Source organism: Mirounga leonina, unplaced genomic scaffold (genome assembly GCF_011800145.1).
Source record: "Mirounga leonina isolate KUSES-001 unplaced genomic scaffold, KU_Mleo_1.0 Mir_154, whole genome shotgun sequence".
In the NCBI taxonomy this organism is placed as follows: Eukaryota; Metazoa; Chordata; class Mammalia; order Carnivora; family Phocidae; genus Mirounga; species Mirounga leonina.
In genome coordinates, this window is record NW_023270389.1 from 26,789,223 (window position 1) to 26,806,394 (window position 17,172).

The 17,172-nt window shown below is 54.8% G+C and overlaps 1 protein-coding gene across 2 annotated transcripts in view; it reads right to left on the bottom strand.

Annotated features, from left to right (window-relative positions):
* Nucleotides 1–17,172, bottom strand: part of PPFIA4 (PTPRF interacting protein alpha 4) — a 49,213-nt gene that overhangs the window by 6,174 nt on the left and 25,867 nt on the right. The window contains exons 15-27 of one of the 2 annotated variants that reach the window (XM_035010285.1): nt 16,839–17,047; nt 15,176–15,416; nt 14,690–14,725; nt 14,336–14,469; nt 13,855–14,021; nt 11,644–11,737; nt 11,055–11,136; nt 10,278–10,478; nt 9,513–9,575; nt 8,866–8,892; nt 6,959–7,134; nt 2,717–2,814; nt 1,846–2,021 (exon numbers count right to left, since the gene is read on the bottom strand). In XM_035010285.1, coding sequence (XP_034866176.1) covers nt 1,846–2,021; nt 2,717–2,814; nt 6,959–7,134; nt 8,866–8,892; nt 9,513–9,575; nt 10,278–10,478; nt 11,055–11,136; nt 11,644–11,737; nt 13,855–14,021; nt 14,336–14,469; nt 14,690–14,725; nt 15,176–15,416; nt 16,839–17,047 — 1,704 coding nt within the window. The remainder of the gene's footprint in view (nt 1–1,845; nt 2,022–2,716; nt 2,815–6,958; nt 7,135–8,865; nt 8,893–9,512; nt 9,576–10,277; nt 10,479–11,054; nt 11,137–11,643; nt 11,738–13,854; nt 14,022–14,335; nt 14,470–14,689; nt 14,726–15,175; nt 15,417–16,838; nt 17,048–17,172) is intronic. The other variant, XM_035010286.1, reaches the window with a different exon arrangement.

Genomic DNA, 17,172 nt, shown 5'->3' on the forward strand with positions numbered 1-17,172 from the left:
GGCTCGATCCCAGGACCGTGGGATCATGACCTGAGCCGAAGGCAGAAGGAAAAAGAAATAAATCTTTTTTTTTTTTAAGATTTTATTTATTTGACAGAGAGACACAGCGAGAGAGGGAACACAAGCAGCGGGAGTGGGAGAGGGAGAAGCAGGCCTCCCGCGGAGCAGGGAGCCCGATGCGGGACTCCATCCCAGGACCCTGGGACCATGACCTGAGCCGAAGGCAGACGCTCAACGACTGAGCCACCCAGGCGCCCCACCCCCAGATATTTTTAACCATTGTTGATGAAGAATTCCACGCTGGGTCAGCTCCCACTTCCTCTAAGAGCTGAGCTAAATGGACCAGTCAGGAAAACCAGAAAGGTTAGCAAGCACCAGAGAGGTCTCCGGCAGCTCTTTGCAGACGCACGGCTACGCAAAACCCGGACACATTTAGAGGCAGGAGACCAACGACAGAGAAGAACAAGCCCATTTCTGGGTGGAAAATGTTAACCCCAGAGCTTCGGAAGGCCTGCCTCCTAAGTGATGGGAAAGGAGAAGCACAGTCAATTTCCAAGTATCCAGATGACACTGCCCCTCAGGGCAGTGAGAGGTGAAGCTGATGCAAACTTCAGCAACGTCTCCCCAGGCTGTGGGAGCGGGCGAGAAAGCAGAGGAGGTCGGAGATGGGCACGTCCAGAAAACCGCATGGGGGGCAGGGGACCTCAGCTCTTAGAGAACAGGGGATCTGTGCCCTCCATTCTAACTGGTTTGGAGGGGTCACCGCAGAGGGCCTATGGGACACACTGGCCCTGCGTGCTGCCCGACACCCCCAAAAGGCCAACGCGCCCCCCAGAATTACGAGACAACACCACCAACCCTCACACAAGCCAACACGCATCTGCTCCCGGAATAGCTTGTGCGGCTCTGGCGGCTGAATTTCAAGAGCCCTGACAGCTGCACACAGTCCAGACAAGGGTGGCTAAAATGATCAGGGCACAGAGGCGCGTCTATATGAGGAAAGCCTAAAAGAATTAAGACCATTCTGTCTGGAGGGACAAAGGCTTGGGCCCCGAGGCAACACAATCAGCGTCAATGAAATGACCAAAGGTGAGGCCGGGTCAAACCCAGTCAGTGAGGAGGAGGCGGTGCCCTTCCTTCCCCAGCGAGAGCCTGACGGGGCACGTTCAGGACAAATAAAATCAGAAAGTACTTTGCACAAGAGAGTCCATTGCCCACAGGAAGTGAGAAAGGCCAAACATAAATAGGTTCAAGAGAGTTTAGCTATAGTCTTGGATAACAGCTCCATAATAATTATGAAACATAACTTAAAGAGATGTCTCATCTTTTGAGCTGGTGACAGGGAGACAAAGCCCTGGCACGGAGAGGCTCGGGGCTGTGTTATTTGGTATGTTTAGCTTTCTCAAGCCTGGGAGCCCAGGAGCAGATCCTTAGGGTGGGAGACAAAGGAGACAGTGGGCTCTCTGATCACCTCAGACCCCGGGGCTAGTTCTCCTCTAAGAAAAGTCGGGTCAGAAAAGCAGGGTGAGGAAAAGGCGCAGAGTGTCAAAGGCAAAGATGGGCTCGGGGGAGAGAAAGGGTGCCCACGGCAGGGAGGGGATGAACACAGTGTTGTGGGGGTGGGCTGGGTGGGCTCTGTATGTCAAGGACACTGGTTCCCTGGGCAGCTTGGTTATGCACCGGGACCACTTGGAGGTTTGAGGCCATTGTGATTCCCCTCTGAGACAGGCCCTAGAATGGTCCCCCAACAAATCCATAAACCCGTGTATGTGAGCAGGAGAGAGCAGGAGAGTGGGGCAGAGGGGGAGCCTGAGATTGAGACTGATTGATGACGAGGATGCCCACCTGGGTATTCTGCGTGGGGATCTGGAGGACCAGGGCCAGCGTGTTGTGGTCAAAGTTCTCATCCAGGGCCAGCAGGGCCCCGTGCACGCCGCTCTCCTGCAGGTTTCCTGCGTAATCCCGCAGCCCAATGGACTGGACCCAGTGAACCACCTGGTCGTTGGTCCAGACGAGCACATCTGGAGGGCAGAACAAGAAAAGAGGCAGGAAGAGGCAAGAGGTTTGGCCACGCCCCCTCTGGGGACAGAAATGTGGCTCCCTGGACCCAGAGCGCCAGTCTAACCTGCTTTCTGTCTTCGGTCTGTCTTCCCTGGCACCTGGGCTCCTAGAGAACAAGCCCCACTTCCCTCCATCCCTGCCAGCCGATAGGACTCAAGGCCAGGCCATCAGGCTCCCGGTTTTCTCCCCAGAGCCCTTGCCTGGGCCCTCTCCTGCCCCCAGGCTGGAATGGTCCTCTTATTTTTCCACCTTTGAAGGGTCTTCTAAGACTTGTCTCTCTTTCCTGCCCAATGCCACCCAGATCACCAAGTTCCATGAGCACTTTCCCATACCAGTCTCTAGCGCTAGGAATCCTAGGGGATTCACTGCATTTGTCCAGTCGGTGGCCATCGTTGGCGGGGGGGCGGTTACAGCTGACTGGGCAGGGACTGTTTCTTCTCCACCAGATGGCAGCATCCTTTGGGCATGGACTATGTCTGCCTCATCACACAGACTGGGGCTGAGTCTTCCCTCTTGGGTTTGGAGCTTCCCCGAGGCACAGAATGCCTCCTCTCCCCGCCACTCACCCAGGGCAGGGAACAGCAAGGTAGGAGCCTGCTCCCCCAAGGCTGCTCCATGCCTTTCAGAGGAGGCCCGCTGAGCTTGACCAGCTTACCCTTGATCTCGTGCTGGCTTTCCTCCCGTCTTTTCTCCAGCTCCTTGCGGTCATAATTCAGCCTCTTCAGACACATGATGCCGTACTGAAGACTGGTTCTGCAGGCACATAGCCCTCCCTGAGCCAGAGTCTCAGTGGGGCCACATTCCTGCCACCTCTGCTCCACATCCACCACCAGCCATAGCATGTCCAGGCCCACGTCTTCCAGCTCAAAGAGCCTCCCAGCCTACTCACGTTCCTCCTTCTCCCGGGGCTTACATGTGACCCAGCCCAAGGCTACTTCCCCTCCTCTGCCCAACCCACGTCCTCCCTCTCAGCCAGGGTATGGGTCTGACAGATGGAAGGAAAGTTCTCTGAATGAAGCAACAGCCCCCCACGCTCTAGGCTCTGGAATGACCCTACAGATATCTGACCCATACAGTTAGGACCCCACAGAAAGATCCCTACAGATATTTCTTTGATTCCCCATTTCACTCAGAGTCCTTACAATAACCTACGCATGCTACACGATTTGCCTTGTACGCTGACATCTCTGTTCTTCCTCAAACACAGCCGGCACACTACGCCTGCCTATGTGCCTCAGGGCCTTTGTACTAGCTGCTCCCTCTGCCTGGAACACTCCTTCCCCAATCTGTTGCATGGCTCACCCCCTGTCTCCTTTAAGTCTTCGCTCAAATATCATCTTCTCAATTCAATGGTCACCTTGTCCACCTGATTTAAAACTACAACATCACCATCACCACTGCAGCCCATACTCCCAACCCCCTTACCCTGGTCTAATTTTTTTCCTCGCACTTTTTGTCTGTTAACATAGTATATATATACAGTATAGATAGATTAATGGATGGATAGGTGGATGGATGGATGGATAGATAGATACTATCTACAGATAGATAGATAGTTCCTTGTCTGTCTCTCCCAGTTAGAATGTAAACTCCATGAAGGGCAACTCTGTTTTGTTCACTGATATATCTCAAACCCCTGGAATAGTGCCTGGCACATAGTCAATACCATTTATGGTGTTAATGAATGAAATGAAATGGTTCACAGAAAGTACTAAACGTACTTAAACAGTACCAGGTGCAGAGTAAGCATTCAATAAATAATCACAAGCCAGGCCAAGAACCACAGAACCAGCAGGTTAGAAGGGACCCCACAGGCCACCAGTCCAAGCCCCCATTTTACACAGGCGTCTCCTGTGTAGCATCCTTCTGAGCAGTGTGAACACTGTACCCAGCACCTCTGAGACGGGGAACTCACGACCTCTTGAGGTGCTCATCCCACCTTTCATTAGAATGTTCCTCCTTCACTTGAATACTGCTTTTCATTCAAGCCTCTCTGGGTTTTGTCATCTATCAAACGGAGGAATAGACGTTCCCAACTCTATTACTGAGGCATCGCCTTGTGAAATTAAATTACGCTGCCTACTCCCTCCTTCTCTCCCCTCAGCTCCACCCAGGCAGCCCTGCTTCCTAGAACAATCCCTCGCAGCTCACAGACACCCCTTCTAGGAACCCTCTTTTGGCCCAAGGCAACCAACCAATCGTTGCTCAAGCCACTGGTTTAAGCCTTGGTCCGCTGGAGGCGGCAGAAACACACACACCTCCTGACCGGAAATGCCTTCTGCCTACTTTCCATCTCACTTGCTATCATTTTCTGTCCAAGTCCTAGGACTTTCTTTCTTTTTTTTTTTTTTTTTAAAGATTTTATTTATTTATTTGACAGAGAGACAACGAGAGAGAGAACACAAGCAGGGGGAGTGGGAGAGGGAGAAGCAGGCTTCCCGCGGAGCAGGGAGCCCGATGCGGGGCTCGATCCCAGGACCCTGGGATCATGACCTGAGTGGAAGGCAGACGCTTAACGACTGAGCCACCCAGGCGCCCCTAGGTCCTAGGACTTTCAAAGCTGTTGCATTGCATGGAGAAAATTTGAAGTCCGATCAACTTAGGTCTGAATGCAGCTGTGCCACTTCCCAGCCCAGGGGCCCTCAGCACATGGAAATGAGGCCACCCCTCTCCTGCGGTGCTGCCGTGGGCATCACAGGTGGTCGTGCGTGGAAGGGCTCGGCCTCGCCCCCGGAGCATCCAGGCACCCGGCAATGGTACCACTATCAGGAGAACGCTGCCGATGATTGTGTGTGCCGGTTCTCCTATCAAAACCGCCGGTTCTCTAGGAAAGCTGCTCAAGGGAACACGATGTTCCAAGGAAAAGAGCTCAGAAATCGATGTCAAGAAAGAAGGATGTTGGCCCCAGTCTGTGTCACCTGGTGACACTCCTGGTCTCTGTCGGGCTTGTTTTCCTCACACAAAGGAGGGTTTTTAAATATGTTTTGCCATAGGGGCGCCCGGGTGACTCAGTTGGTTAAGCGACTGCCTTCGGCTCAGGTCATGATCCTGGAGTCCCGGGATCGAGTCCTGCATCGGGCTCCCTGCTCGGCGGGGAGCCTGCTTCTCCCTCTGACCCTCCCCCTCTCAAGCTCTCTCTCTCTCTCATTCTCTTTCTCAAATAAATAAATAAAATCTTTAAAATAAATAAATAAATAAATATGTTTTGCCATAAAAATTATGATAATTTTTAAAAACATAAGAGCATGCTTATGAAATGTTAAGGGGAATAAAAACAGGTATATAGGTAGTTGAGGTAAGGAACAGGGAAATGCTTTAGAAACCCTGAAGTACTCCAGACTTAGAGCTGAATCTGGAACCACGTGTGCAGGCTGAGCTCTCCTGGGGCCTTTGCAGAGGGTCACCAGGAGGACCTCCAGAATGCTGGGTGGGGCCGGGCTGACTGATCCCCTGGCCGACCAGGCACATCCCAGCTCGGCAGGGGAGTAGCCCTTCTCTCCCCAGCCCTATCAATCACTGAGGAGGGGACAGGTGCAGCCAGGCCTGGCAGCCTCTGGGACAGAGACAAAAGATTCCCTTTCGGCCCTGGGAAGGGGTGGGGGAGCGCCGAGGGAGGTCACAGTAGGGAGTTCTAGCGTCACAGGCTCTGCGGTGTGGTGGCAAGGGGGCTAGACTTGGCTACCATCCCTGATGCTCCTTCCCATGCCTCAGTTTCCTCCCCCATAAAACGGGGAAGCTAGCTAGACCCCTTACAAATTGAACCTTCCGTGGTTGATGAGTCAGAGAGACCAAGAGACGTCCACAGAGCCCCAAGAGAACCTTGAAAAGCCACACGCTCCCAGCCCCAACATTCGTCGCATTATCCTCTCATTCTCCTCGGTCTGAACACCAGCTGTGCCACTTTCCAGCGGAGTGGCACTCAGAATATGCGAGGTGGGGTCATACCGCTCCTGCAGGGCAGCCATGGGCATTAGAGGTAAAAGACAAAGAACCTGGCTCAAAGAGCAAGGTTCCTGTGTGATTTGAAGCTAGATGTTAAAAAGCCTTCCTAGCGACTGTCAACCCCTGGAATGACCACCCACCTTGCTCCCCCACGCAAGTGCCCCCCCCTGTGCTCAAGCAGGTAGCGCAGTGCATGAAGCAGGATCTGGGGACTGCGCCTACCTGTGGCAGGAGGGCGGCCACCACCAGCTCCAGCTGGCTGTCTCCATGCTAGAATGTGTCAACAGAGCTTCCAGTTTTTTAAGAGAAGCCAGACATCCAGAATTTTGTGCAAAATTTCCTAGTGTTTAAATGCTGGCAACTAAATTCATAATCTTTAAAATACCGTGTCAGCCAAACAAAACACAATTGTGGGGCCAAATCCTGCCCACGGGCTGCCAGTCGTGGAGACCTCTGCTACAGACACTTGCGAACAGAAGACCTTTTCAGCAAAGGGGAGGAGAGACTTGGATGGCATCCCGTATACCAAAGGGCGTGGGTTCAAAGCTGAGAGGCTCAGATCTGGGATGCAGGCAGGACTAGGACCCAGAAAGACCTTTCCTCTCAACTTAGAAGGAATTAGACCCCGAAACGGGACACTGGTTTCAGTTTGAGGCTTCCCAGGGTGAACAGAGAAACTCCAGCAAGCCCAAAGACAAAGAAATGAAATGCAGACCTAGGAGGGAAATCTCCAAGAATGTGAAGCTAAGGAAGAATGACTTTCTGTGTCTTAAGGGCTGGAGGTGAGAGGACCAAATCCTCCCTCACATTGCAGGATGAGACGAGGATCGGCTTTCACAAGCGGGAGACCCATTAGCGCCCAGACGGGCCACACAAGGAGCTGGAGGCCCCTGGATCCCTGCAGACAGACCCCCAGGGCTGGGGGAGGCCCGCGGCACGCTCTGGTCTTGCTCACCGGTGGAAGCTGTCCACCATCTTCAGGTGGACCCGCAGGTCCTTCTTGGTGAGGTGGTCCAGCATGCGGGCGTCCACCAGGCACTCCATGAAGTAGCTGCGGTACTGGGGGAGCCCCAGGCTGGGGAGCCATTCGTTCCCAATCCACTCGTGGTTCATGTCCCCATAGGCCAGGGTCTGGGGGGACAAGGCAGAGCGGCTATTGGGAAGGAAGGCAGTGCCAGTTGGCCACGGCCGGCATATCCCGTGGAGAGAAACATCCCTCCATCCGCCGTGGCAGCTGATTTTCACTAAGAAGCTGGGAGTGGTAGGAGATGGGGGTTTTAAATGGCACTTTTTAAGATCACAGAATGATATGGTTCCACTCACAGATCAATTATCTACACTAATGAACAGAAGCAACTATCCAGGCAGCAGATAATACGAGGTCCTTCCTGTCGACTCAGGAATGCATTTGTGGTGTTGTGTGGCCAACCTACCTTCCTGGTTCTCTGCCGGCCTCTAGCCCACTGGGCCCAGGGGACAGGCCCCATTACAGGGGACCACAAAGTGGCCTCCCACATCTATCCAAGAGTTACGTATGGACTAGAGAAGTCAGAAGCCACGGGTGAAGGCCTGCACCTGAAACACTCAGCACTCTGAGCTCTGCTGTCCAGTCCAGGAATTCCCCAGGCCCTCTGCTGCTTTCTCCAGCACCCTACACACACCCCCGGCTGCCCCGCCTTCGCGCACCACCCGCACCCCCCCCCAGCCATCCCCCTCTGCGCACCCCCAGCCGCCCCCTGGCCGCCCCCCTCCACCCACTCTCTTGTCACCTCCTGCCGACTCAGGGGCTCCTGTCCACCTATCCTTAGAAAGACTGTAGGAACAGCACTCCTCCGTCACTCTGGTTCCTTACCCTACTTCCTTTTTTTTTAGATTGAAACACTGATTTTATCTTTTAAAACGAAATCATTATACATATAAAAATAAATGTAGCACAGGTTCGTTATTAAGCATAAAGAAGAAGTTAACGTTGATGGACACCAGCCGCGCTATCCCACGGCTGCTGTCGCCCCCATGCTCGCCTTCCCCATCCCATCCCCTGCTGCCCCTCTAGAGGTGTCCACTATGCTGAGTATTCTATCATGCCCTTGCTGGAAAAAATGTTTTTACAGTTTTTACAATCACCAATGTGTATTTCTCTCAAAAAAAAATTTATTAAGTTTGCTTATTTTTGAGTTTTAGTATAAAATTCTATGAATCTTTTGGGCTTCGATTTTGCACTTGACATAATATTTCTAAATTTCGTCTATTTCCTCTGCTGAAGTTTTCACTGTGTAAATATACTATGACTAATCTGTCCAGGACTCGGTTGGGTTTCCCTTGAAGTATCCACAGTGCTACTCCACTGTCCTTAGAACCACATGACATAGTGGTCGTGGGTGTGTTTGTGTGTTTCTTGCCTGTCTCTCCCCTAGAATATAAGAGTCCACTTCTGTATCCAGAGAGCCTAGAAGGGCCTGACACCTCGTAGCTGCTCAATAAATATTTGCCTACTAACTAAATGAGTAAAAGGTCTTTGCCCAGCTCACCAGGGGTGCCCCCTGCGGGATGCGGTGAGGAAGAGGATTTGTACCCATCTCGGTCTCATTATTCCCGGGACGAGAGGGGAAGAAGCAGGTGTGCTGGGGACACAGCCCTCTAAGGCTCCCCACTGGCCATCCTGAGAAACCAGAACAAGTAGCTAGAGGGGAATGAAGAGGGAGGGGGCCTCAGCGGGAGGAGAAAACCTGTCCATGGCTTTCCGTGCAAAGAGGGGACATAAATAGACTGGGACTCAGGGAGTCCTGCTGGGCAGAGAGCCTGTTGGGAAAATACTGCCCTGAAATCCTGAGAGGTGGTTCTGGACAGAGAAGGGGGTCTTACCTGAGCCCAGCTGCCCTCCTCACTGTCCTAGCGGGAACGAGTGCAGCGTGTCAGGGGAAACAGGCAGAGTCAAGGAACCTGGAAGCGTCCACCCCAGGCCCCACCAAGCAGAGGGAGCAGACACCCCAGTGGCTGGAAGGGTGACTAAGGAGGGCTTGTTGGGATGGTCAAGAGAGAACACAAGGCTGGTGCATCTGTCTGTGTTGGCGCTGAGTGGGGAGCAAATGTGTGTGTAGCAAAAACACACTCCCACACCTCGCAGGCTTGGCTGGAAGCCCCACAAGGGCCAGGCTCTCCCATTCCCTGGTCCCCCACCAAGCATCAAGCACAAGGGCAAGGACTCTGTTGCCCAGGGCAGGGCAAAGCACTCCCCATCCCCAAGGCCGGCTCTTCTCCACTGCAGCGCGCCAGTGGCCTAGGGTGAGCTCGGGAGCCCCTGAGACGGATCCCCCAGCACACACAAACTGTTCCCAATCCCACTCCTCTCCCACCAACCCACCACCCTGAGAACAGAACCCAACACACATCAGGGATACCAGTCTCATATTAGACCGACTGCAACCCCCTCTGACTTCCCACCACCTTCCCCTCGTCCTCATGTGGGTCATCAGCCCCAACCCAGGCCCAAGGCCCAGGGCCAGACTCACTGTTTTAGTGGGTGTTGCCAGAGTTTCCATCTCTTCATGGGTGACCCAGACATTCCCGGAAGACTGTAGGCAGAGAGGAAACCTAGCAGGTCCTGCATGTGGGTCCCCAAGATTCCCTTGAAGCTGGGAACCCCAAGGACAAGGACAAACATTCCTTCCCCTGAGTCCTCCCACAGGCCCAGCCCCGAGCCCCGCATACTGTCTGGCTCTGAGCAACTCCCCATATCACTGTAGCCGCACTATGCGGCACAGTGCCTGGCAGCTAGAAATGCTCAACAAACATTTCCTGAATGAATACGCATGAATGGCACCGATCGTGGAAAATGGGCTGATCCCAATCAAAGAGACGGACAGCAGTGAATGATTTTACCCTGAGGCTCCATGGACTAGTCTGCACTCTGATGGAGAGGTTGGAGGACGAGGACAGAATTCACAAATGCCCTGCCTCTCTGCCTCCCTGAGTCCAGCAACAACACAGAACCCCTGGAAGCCCTGTCCTTTGGAAACTGCCCAGAGATCTGCAATTGTTGGCAGAGTGGGTATAGAGAGATGGGGCCCACTGGTGGTATGTGAAGGCAGGGAACGAGGCTGCTGGGATCCTCCTGGAATCAGTGTCAGCCCCTCCTGGAGACCAGGTTGAGCCCTTTGAGGGACCAGAAGGGGCAGGAATCAATGTTACCATCTTCCCAAAGACCAACGGGAAACTTTGCAAATACTATTCCAGGACTTCCGAAAAACGTCCTGGGTGAGGGAGACGCCACTCACAGTCCTGGAGGTGGGTGGGGCGGAGGGGCTGGTCAGCGACACCATCTCCTGGATGGCCAGCCGGAGCTTGAGCCGGTGCAGGGCGTTGCTGATGCCGATCTCACGCTGGATCTCCGTGTCCGACAGGGCCGACATGATGGCACCGCTCTTGACGTTGGCCCGGCAGGCTGCCACGTACCAGGCAGGCATCCCCACCCAGAGCTGCAGATACGGGCACAGGGGGTAAGTTCAGCCCCTTCCCCAAGATCTGGGCCCCGCTGCCAAGAGCTTGACAAGATCAGGGAGCAAGGGCCAGGCCTCATCCATGGTCTCAAAAGAGCAAACACAGAGCAGAATTCAGAAATGTAGAGATGACAATCACCAAATGCCTCTCTTGCCCATTTTACAGATGGAAAATCTAAGGTCCGAGAATGTGAGGGGATTTTCCCAACATCACATGAGTGACCAGCTCCTGGGGACAGCCTATAGAGGGAGTCAAATTGCCTGCAAAAGCCTATGGCTCGGTGATACTTAGTTCCCCTAACCCAAACCAAGCTACCCATGAGGCATCAGCCATAAGTGGCATCGATTCTGCCCTCCACAGTAATTGGTACATGCATTTGCTGGGGAAGGGAGCGGGGCTAAATGCTAGGCATGCCACATGTGTACTTGGCAGGGGAGAAACAAGCTGGGAAAGTTCTAGGGACACCACCCCTCTACCTACCCGAGGAGTCCTCGTCCCACACTGCACATCCTTCCCACCAGTCCCGTGAGTAGACTCCCTTTGCCTAGGCTTACCTCCAGCCAGGAGACCACAGTAGGGCCATCCCACTGGGCAAAGGGCATTCCTTTTCTGCGGGCGTCTTCAAGCAGCTGGTGTCTTGCAGGAAGAGGAAGAACAGACTCACTAGTCTCCTTTTCTCCCAACCATGCTTACTCCTGGGGCCATGGGCTGTGCGAAGCGGGACTCCCACAGCCCAACTCCCCACCACTGGACTGCTACCCCTGCTCTGTGCCTGAAGCAGTATGATGCCAAGACATGGGGCAGGACTCTTCTCCATTCCCAGAGGGCAAGGGGCTCTGGCTTTGTTTGCACATGGCCTGACCCATAGACATTTCAGTCTGCTCTGCCAGAGACCCACATGTGGGTCCTGGGTCACCTTCCCACAGTCCCCCAGCCTCCTTCTCCCTTGGGTCAGAGTAAAAACCACCTCCTAGTCTCTGCTGTGCCCAGGGGGACCAGGCCAACTCAGTTCAGAAAGGGCCTGGATCCGGCTCTGGCTGCCTGAGCTCAGTCCCATGGCACCTAGAATGCTCAGTCCCATGGCAGGCCAAGGGAAGGACAGTGGGTGAGGGGCTGGGTGCCATCCTGGCCTGTGGCTCTTACTTCTTCTTCAGCCGCCGGTCCTTCTCTGCCTGGGTCCCCAGCTTGGCAGGCACCATGGGCTCCTGCAGACCAAGCTCGGAGTCTGTTAGCAGAACTAGAAGGGAAGAGATGACATGTGAGCCAAGCCCTCTCCTTTTCCTCCCTTGGCCTGGGCCAGGATTGGGGAGCAGACCCACAGGAGGCTCCTCAATGTTTAACAACCCAGGAGGCCTGATGGGGCCATCCATTATTCCTAGAGCCTCCGCTCGATGTCCCTACATCCAGGTGGCCCCACAGTGGCATCAAACAGGTCCCCTAGCCCAGAGAGTCTCCCCAGGGGAGCCTGAACCCTGGAGGCATTTTCCAGCCAGATGGACCGAGGCTGTCCTACCCCTTCAGCAGCAGAATCCTAGACAGAACATAGCTCTCCTCCAAACCAAGGTGCAAAGGAAACCTGGAGAGCCAGACGTGAGTGGGCTCTGGGCTCAGAGAGGATTATCCTGACCCAGCAGGGGGTGTGAAGACGGGCACACTGAGAGACGTGCCCCTTGGCCTCTTTTTCAGGGAGCACACTTGCACGAACCCCATGGGGGAACATTCCTAGCTCGGTCTTCTTCTATTAAGGATCTCCTGAAAAGGACGCCAGACCCCTACGGAGTTCATGGCAGGCACCACATCTTAGAATTCATCAAGTTCCAGGCACGCCACACAGCGCGGCTGGCCGTAGGTGTGGGCGATCCAGAAGCCGAGGTGAGATGCTGTCTTAGGGTTAGGCGCCGCCGGGGTGCGGGGAGCGTAGAAAATCCTAAGACGTCCCACAGAATACCTCTTCCACAGATCAGACCTTCTCAGCCCCCCTCCCAGCCCCATCTGTGTCAGCTCCTGAGGGCTGGGGACAGGGTGCTGTACCTCATTCCCCACCCAGACGAGAGGTGCCTTTCCTCCTCCACTTCCTCCTCACTCAGCTAGCTAGCTTCTGATCCACACCTTCTCTGAGGTGCAGGGAGGTCTAATTATGCCTTTGGGTTCAAAGGTTCCTTTCTTCTCGTCTATCAGGCCCTCCCCCTGCACGCAATTGTCAATGCTCCCGCTGCCTTGGGAGAACTTCTCAAGGCCCTTCTGAGCGGGGCCCAGCCTAGGGTCCACAGCCACTCCTCCACTCCTCCCAGCCTCTCTCTCCCCCGCTCTGAATAGACTCGATTGTGTACAGAGCTCCTGCCCCAGAACCTGCCTCTCCCAGACCCCCGGTCCCCTCACGCACAACTCTTCTTGGCTTGGCCCCCTCCTACGCAGCCTTCCCGCTTCGGCCCAGCGGTTGCCTAGCAGAGGAAGGCACTGCTGGTGTCCCTACCACTCCACGGCTGAGTTCTGCATTCCAGAAGCACCTGAAGCACATTGCTATCATTACACTGTTCTGGAATCATTTCTTTATATATATATATATATATATATATATTTTTTTTTTTTTTTTTTTTTTTTCCCTTTCCAGGAGACACCGAGCTCCTTGAGGGAATGGCCTATTGTTCCAACACCCAACGCCTTGTATACAGCAGTTACTCAATAAATGTCTGTTGAACAAATGACTGGTAGATGAGGCAAACAGGAGGAAGGGAGGGGAGGAAGGAAAGGAAAGCAGGAATAGGGGAGGGCAGAGGAAGACGGCTGACATTCATTGTGTACCTGGCAGGCGCTAAGCACGCACAAGAACTTTCTATTAGCACAGAAGTGGTCATGCTACTCCTGCCCAAGCATTTCCGCGAATATCTATGAAGCCATCAAAAGGCATTATGACATGTTGCGTCCTGGAGACCTGATGTACTAGAAATAAGTTTTAATCAAGAACCGATTCTCCTCAAGAAAGAACCCGGAGATTCCTCCTGAAGGTCCTGAGCACGGTACGTCAGAAAACCTTCAAACTGCAAGAAACCTCAGAGGTCCAACCTCTCGCTCCGTACAGGAATCCCTTCCACAGCATTCCAAGTACAGCCACCCACCTGCAGCCGGACGCCTCTAGTGGTGGGAGCCAGCGGCTCCTGGGGCAGCCCGTGGCCCTGTGAAATAGCTCTAACCCAAAGCGCCCGCCTCGCCTCTCCTCTCCGGAGCTGAAATCTGCCTGACTTGTGGCTTCCACCCACGGGCCCCTGGGAGGCAGGCGGAGAAGGCCGGATCCCAGGACTCCCTCCTGCCCTGGCCCCTCTGCTTGCACCCATTCGCTAGGACGTGGACAGACACCATGGCCCGTGGGTCCATCCCGGCTCAGCTGGATTAGCCGGCCCTTCTCCTTCTTCCCGAACAGGCGGCCGATGGACGACTTGATGCCCTTGCGCTTGGCGCCCTTGTGCAAGGAGTCCTGGCTGCCGTCGCTGCTGCTTGGGTTGCTGCCCGGATCCTCCAGAGCACTACAGGACGGCCACAAGGGGGTGGAATGAAAAGAAACATGGTTGCATTATAACAGGAGACCTGGAAGTGAGACCTCGGGAAGGACTTACGGTAAGTGGCAGAGGTTGGGCGGCGGGCGGGGGGGGGGGGCGATGGATTATGATCAGAGCAGGTGACCAAAGGACATATGGGAATGTCCTTCCCTGACAGTGTTTCAGAGAGAAGCAAGATGTTTAGACACCTGGACAGGTGAGACTCCGTCCCTCCAGAGGCAGGGGGAGGGATGAGATGACCTTGGGGGTAGAGGGACTCAAGGTGGGGCCATGCCACTTACCTTTTGCCTTCTTCCTGGCTCAGGGCTGGATGGCCAAGCTTCTCTAGCCGCAGCGTCCTGGGTGAGGAAGGAGGAGAAGTCTCACATTTTATGGTGGCTTTATCCTCTCGGTTCTCTTCCCGAGACACTGGCGACTGAACAGACAGTGAAGCCGTCAGGGGATAGAGGGAGAGATCTGGGGCCTGCCTACCCAGCCCAGTCGAGGCAGAGGAGCTTGGAGAAATGTAGTGGGAAGAATGGGGCCCTCTCTGAGCCCAGACTCAGACTCAAGGGCCCAGCCAGGGGAGAGAAGCCAAAAGGGAAGGGCCTGGGAGAATTCACCCATTAGTACCTGGGTCATCGGGCAGCACTCACCAGCAGTTTCCTCCTATGCTTTCTCAAGTCACTGGGCTGGAAGAGAGAGTAAAGGGTGAGCTCAGCATCACCCTCCGGATGCCCAAAAGTCCACCCCAAGTGGAGCCCGGTGGTCTTAGGAGGAGAAGATAGGATTCAGTGCCTTACACAGGCCGAGAGAGAATACCCCAGCAGAAAAAAGCTGGCCTGGAAAAATAAGTCAGGGCCACCTCTGGAAGAGAGGGAGAGGTATGGGCAGGGGGTGAGTTTCTTAAGCATTCTGCACTTATCCAAGAGAGAAGGTTGAGGAAGACATGACGGGCCCACGCCAGAAGAACATGTTGGCGGCCTGACATGCTGGGGTCTGCACACATCATGGGAAGAGGATGCCAGGCCCAGCTGAGAAGGAGTGAGCCCTACCAAGCCTTCGCAGCAACCCTCGGCCAGCCCCCAAAGCAGAGCCCAGAGTTGACTAGGGTTGTCCATCAACTGTCCCAAGGCTCTCACCAGGGTCATGACCCCCATGCGGTCCAGGTCCTGGGCAGCACTGCGGGAGGTAAGCTTAGGCATGGAGCGGCCGCTGAGCGGAGGGGACGCGCTAGCCAGGGACAGGGCAGTCAGAGAGGTGGGCATGGAGCCGCGTTTGCGCAGCTGGGTCAGGTTGAGGGCCTCCATGCTGCCGCTGGTCACTCGAGTCTCGATCTCCTCGGCACGCAGCTCCGTGGACTCCTTCTCTTCCTGGATCATCCTGGAAGGCGGGCAAAACCAGACGTTACGCTGGCCCCAGCGAGGCCCAGCAGGGGGCAGGGGCCGGCACCGCACTTCCCACTCTGGGAGCCCAGGCAGCAGGCAATGCCCAGGGGAACGCCGCGCTGTTTCTGGCATCGCTGGGACACGCAAGGCCTCGCGGACACAGCTCGATCTTTCCACTGCAGCTCAGAAACATTTCTCTCTCTGTCCTGTTAGCTGACTTCACGTAACAAAACTCTCCAGCTCAACAAAGGAGGCATTTAGTCAGTGGGATACAAACCATCCTGGAAGGCAGAATTCTTGACCTACCACTGACTACGTGGGCCCCCTGGAGTCAGACTCTTTGGCCTCAGCTTCCCACTAGACCCATGCAATGTCCAAGCCAGCCGGCCCCAAACCCAGGTCTTTAACTGACGCTGACCCCTGATGGAGTTTTCCCTGTTCCATGAAAAATGAGAAAACCCATGATAACCCTGTGGGGGAGGGGGGCGTGTGTAGGCAGCCTCACGCACGTGCATACACACGCATGTGTTGATGTGACAATGCCAACTGCCCGTTAGGAGCCGGACTTGTCTTTATGCAGAGTCTGTCTTTCCAACGTGAGGGGTGTTAAAATGCCCTTTCTTTTGTAGAATGGTTGTGATAGGGGACAGCAGCTACTTTTCATGGGTTCCTTTGCAGAATAAAAGTTGGCAGCCCTAGGTTCCTACCCTTCTCTCGCGTGAGTGTGTTTTCTTTCTAACTGGTCTGTGAAATCCCAAAGTGTGGGAACCATGGAACCAGATGTCCCATATAGCCCTATAAGCTCTGAGCCCTCTGGCTCAGATTTTTCTTTGACGCTGGTCACAAACATTCACAAACCTCCTACAAAGTCAGGGTAAAGTCCAGGTCTTGATCGCTTTCCCTGCCACTGGTTTCTGTTTGACACCTCATTAGGGATGGGAGGAATGCTGCAATACACAGAGTGTAGACCTGAATGTGAATCCTGGCCCCGCCACTTACGGTGGGGCTTCGGGCAAATCCCTTAAACTCTCTGGTCTCAGTTCCCTTGGCTGAACAATGGAAATAATGCTGCCTCCCCCAGAGATGCGGGGGCGGACCGACGGGAGCATCTACAAAGTTCTCTCCCTGACGTGGTCTCGGTCGGCGGGGCTCCAGGCTCAGCCGCAGGAGCTGCAGGAACACAGCCTCCCCAGCCCCGGGAGGGGAAATGAAGCCCGAAAAGTCAGGCTGAGGTCTCACCCCTCTCCATCCGGTATGGGGCCTGATGCCCGCCCCGCACAGAGTCCCTAGACTGAGCACTCAGAGGTGCAGCTAGAAAAGACAAGCAGATACACGTAGAATTTGTCCTGTAGTGCCCGAACCTAAAGGGGCCCCTGTCCTACAAGGCGCCTCCCAGACCCTCCGCCCCAGCCCGAACCTGATCTCCTCATTGATGGCATCCAGCTGCTCCTGCAGCATCATGGCCAGGGTCTGGGCATCCGAGTGGCCGCTGGGGGAGACAACATCCACGGAGCCCACCAGACCCCCTGGTTCATCCTCATCCATGTCGGAGATCTCGGGGTCACTGTCAAAGGCAGGAGCGGCTGTGGGGGCCAGCACCCCAGGCAGTGGAGAGGGCTCCCAGTCCTTAGTAAAGGAGGGGAGAAGAGTAGGAATAAGATACACCAGACCGCTGAGGAGCAGGCCCCTCCCCACCTATCCCAGCAGCACTGGCACCTCCAGGTGATTTATTTGCCCTTTAGAGTCTAAGA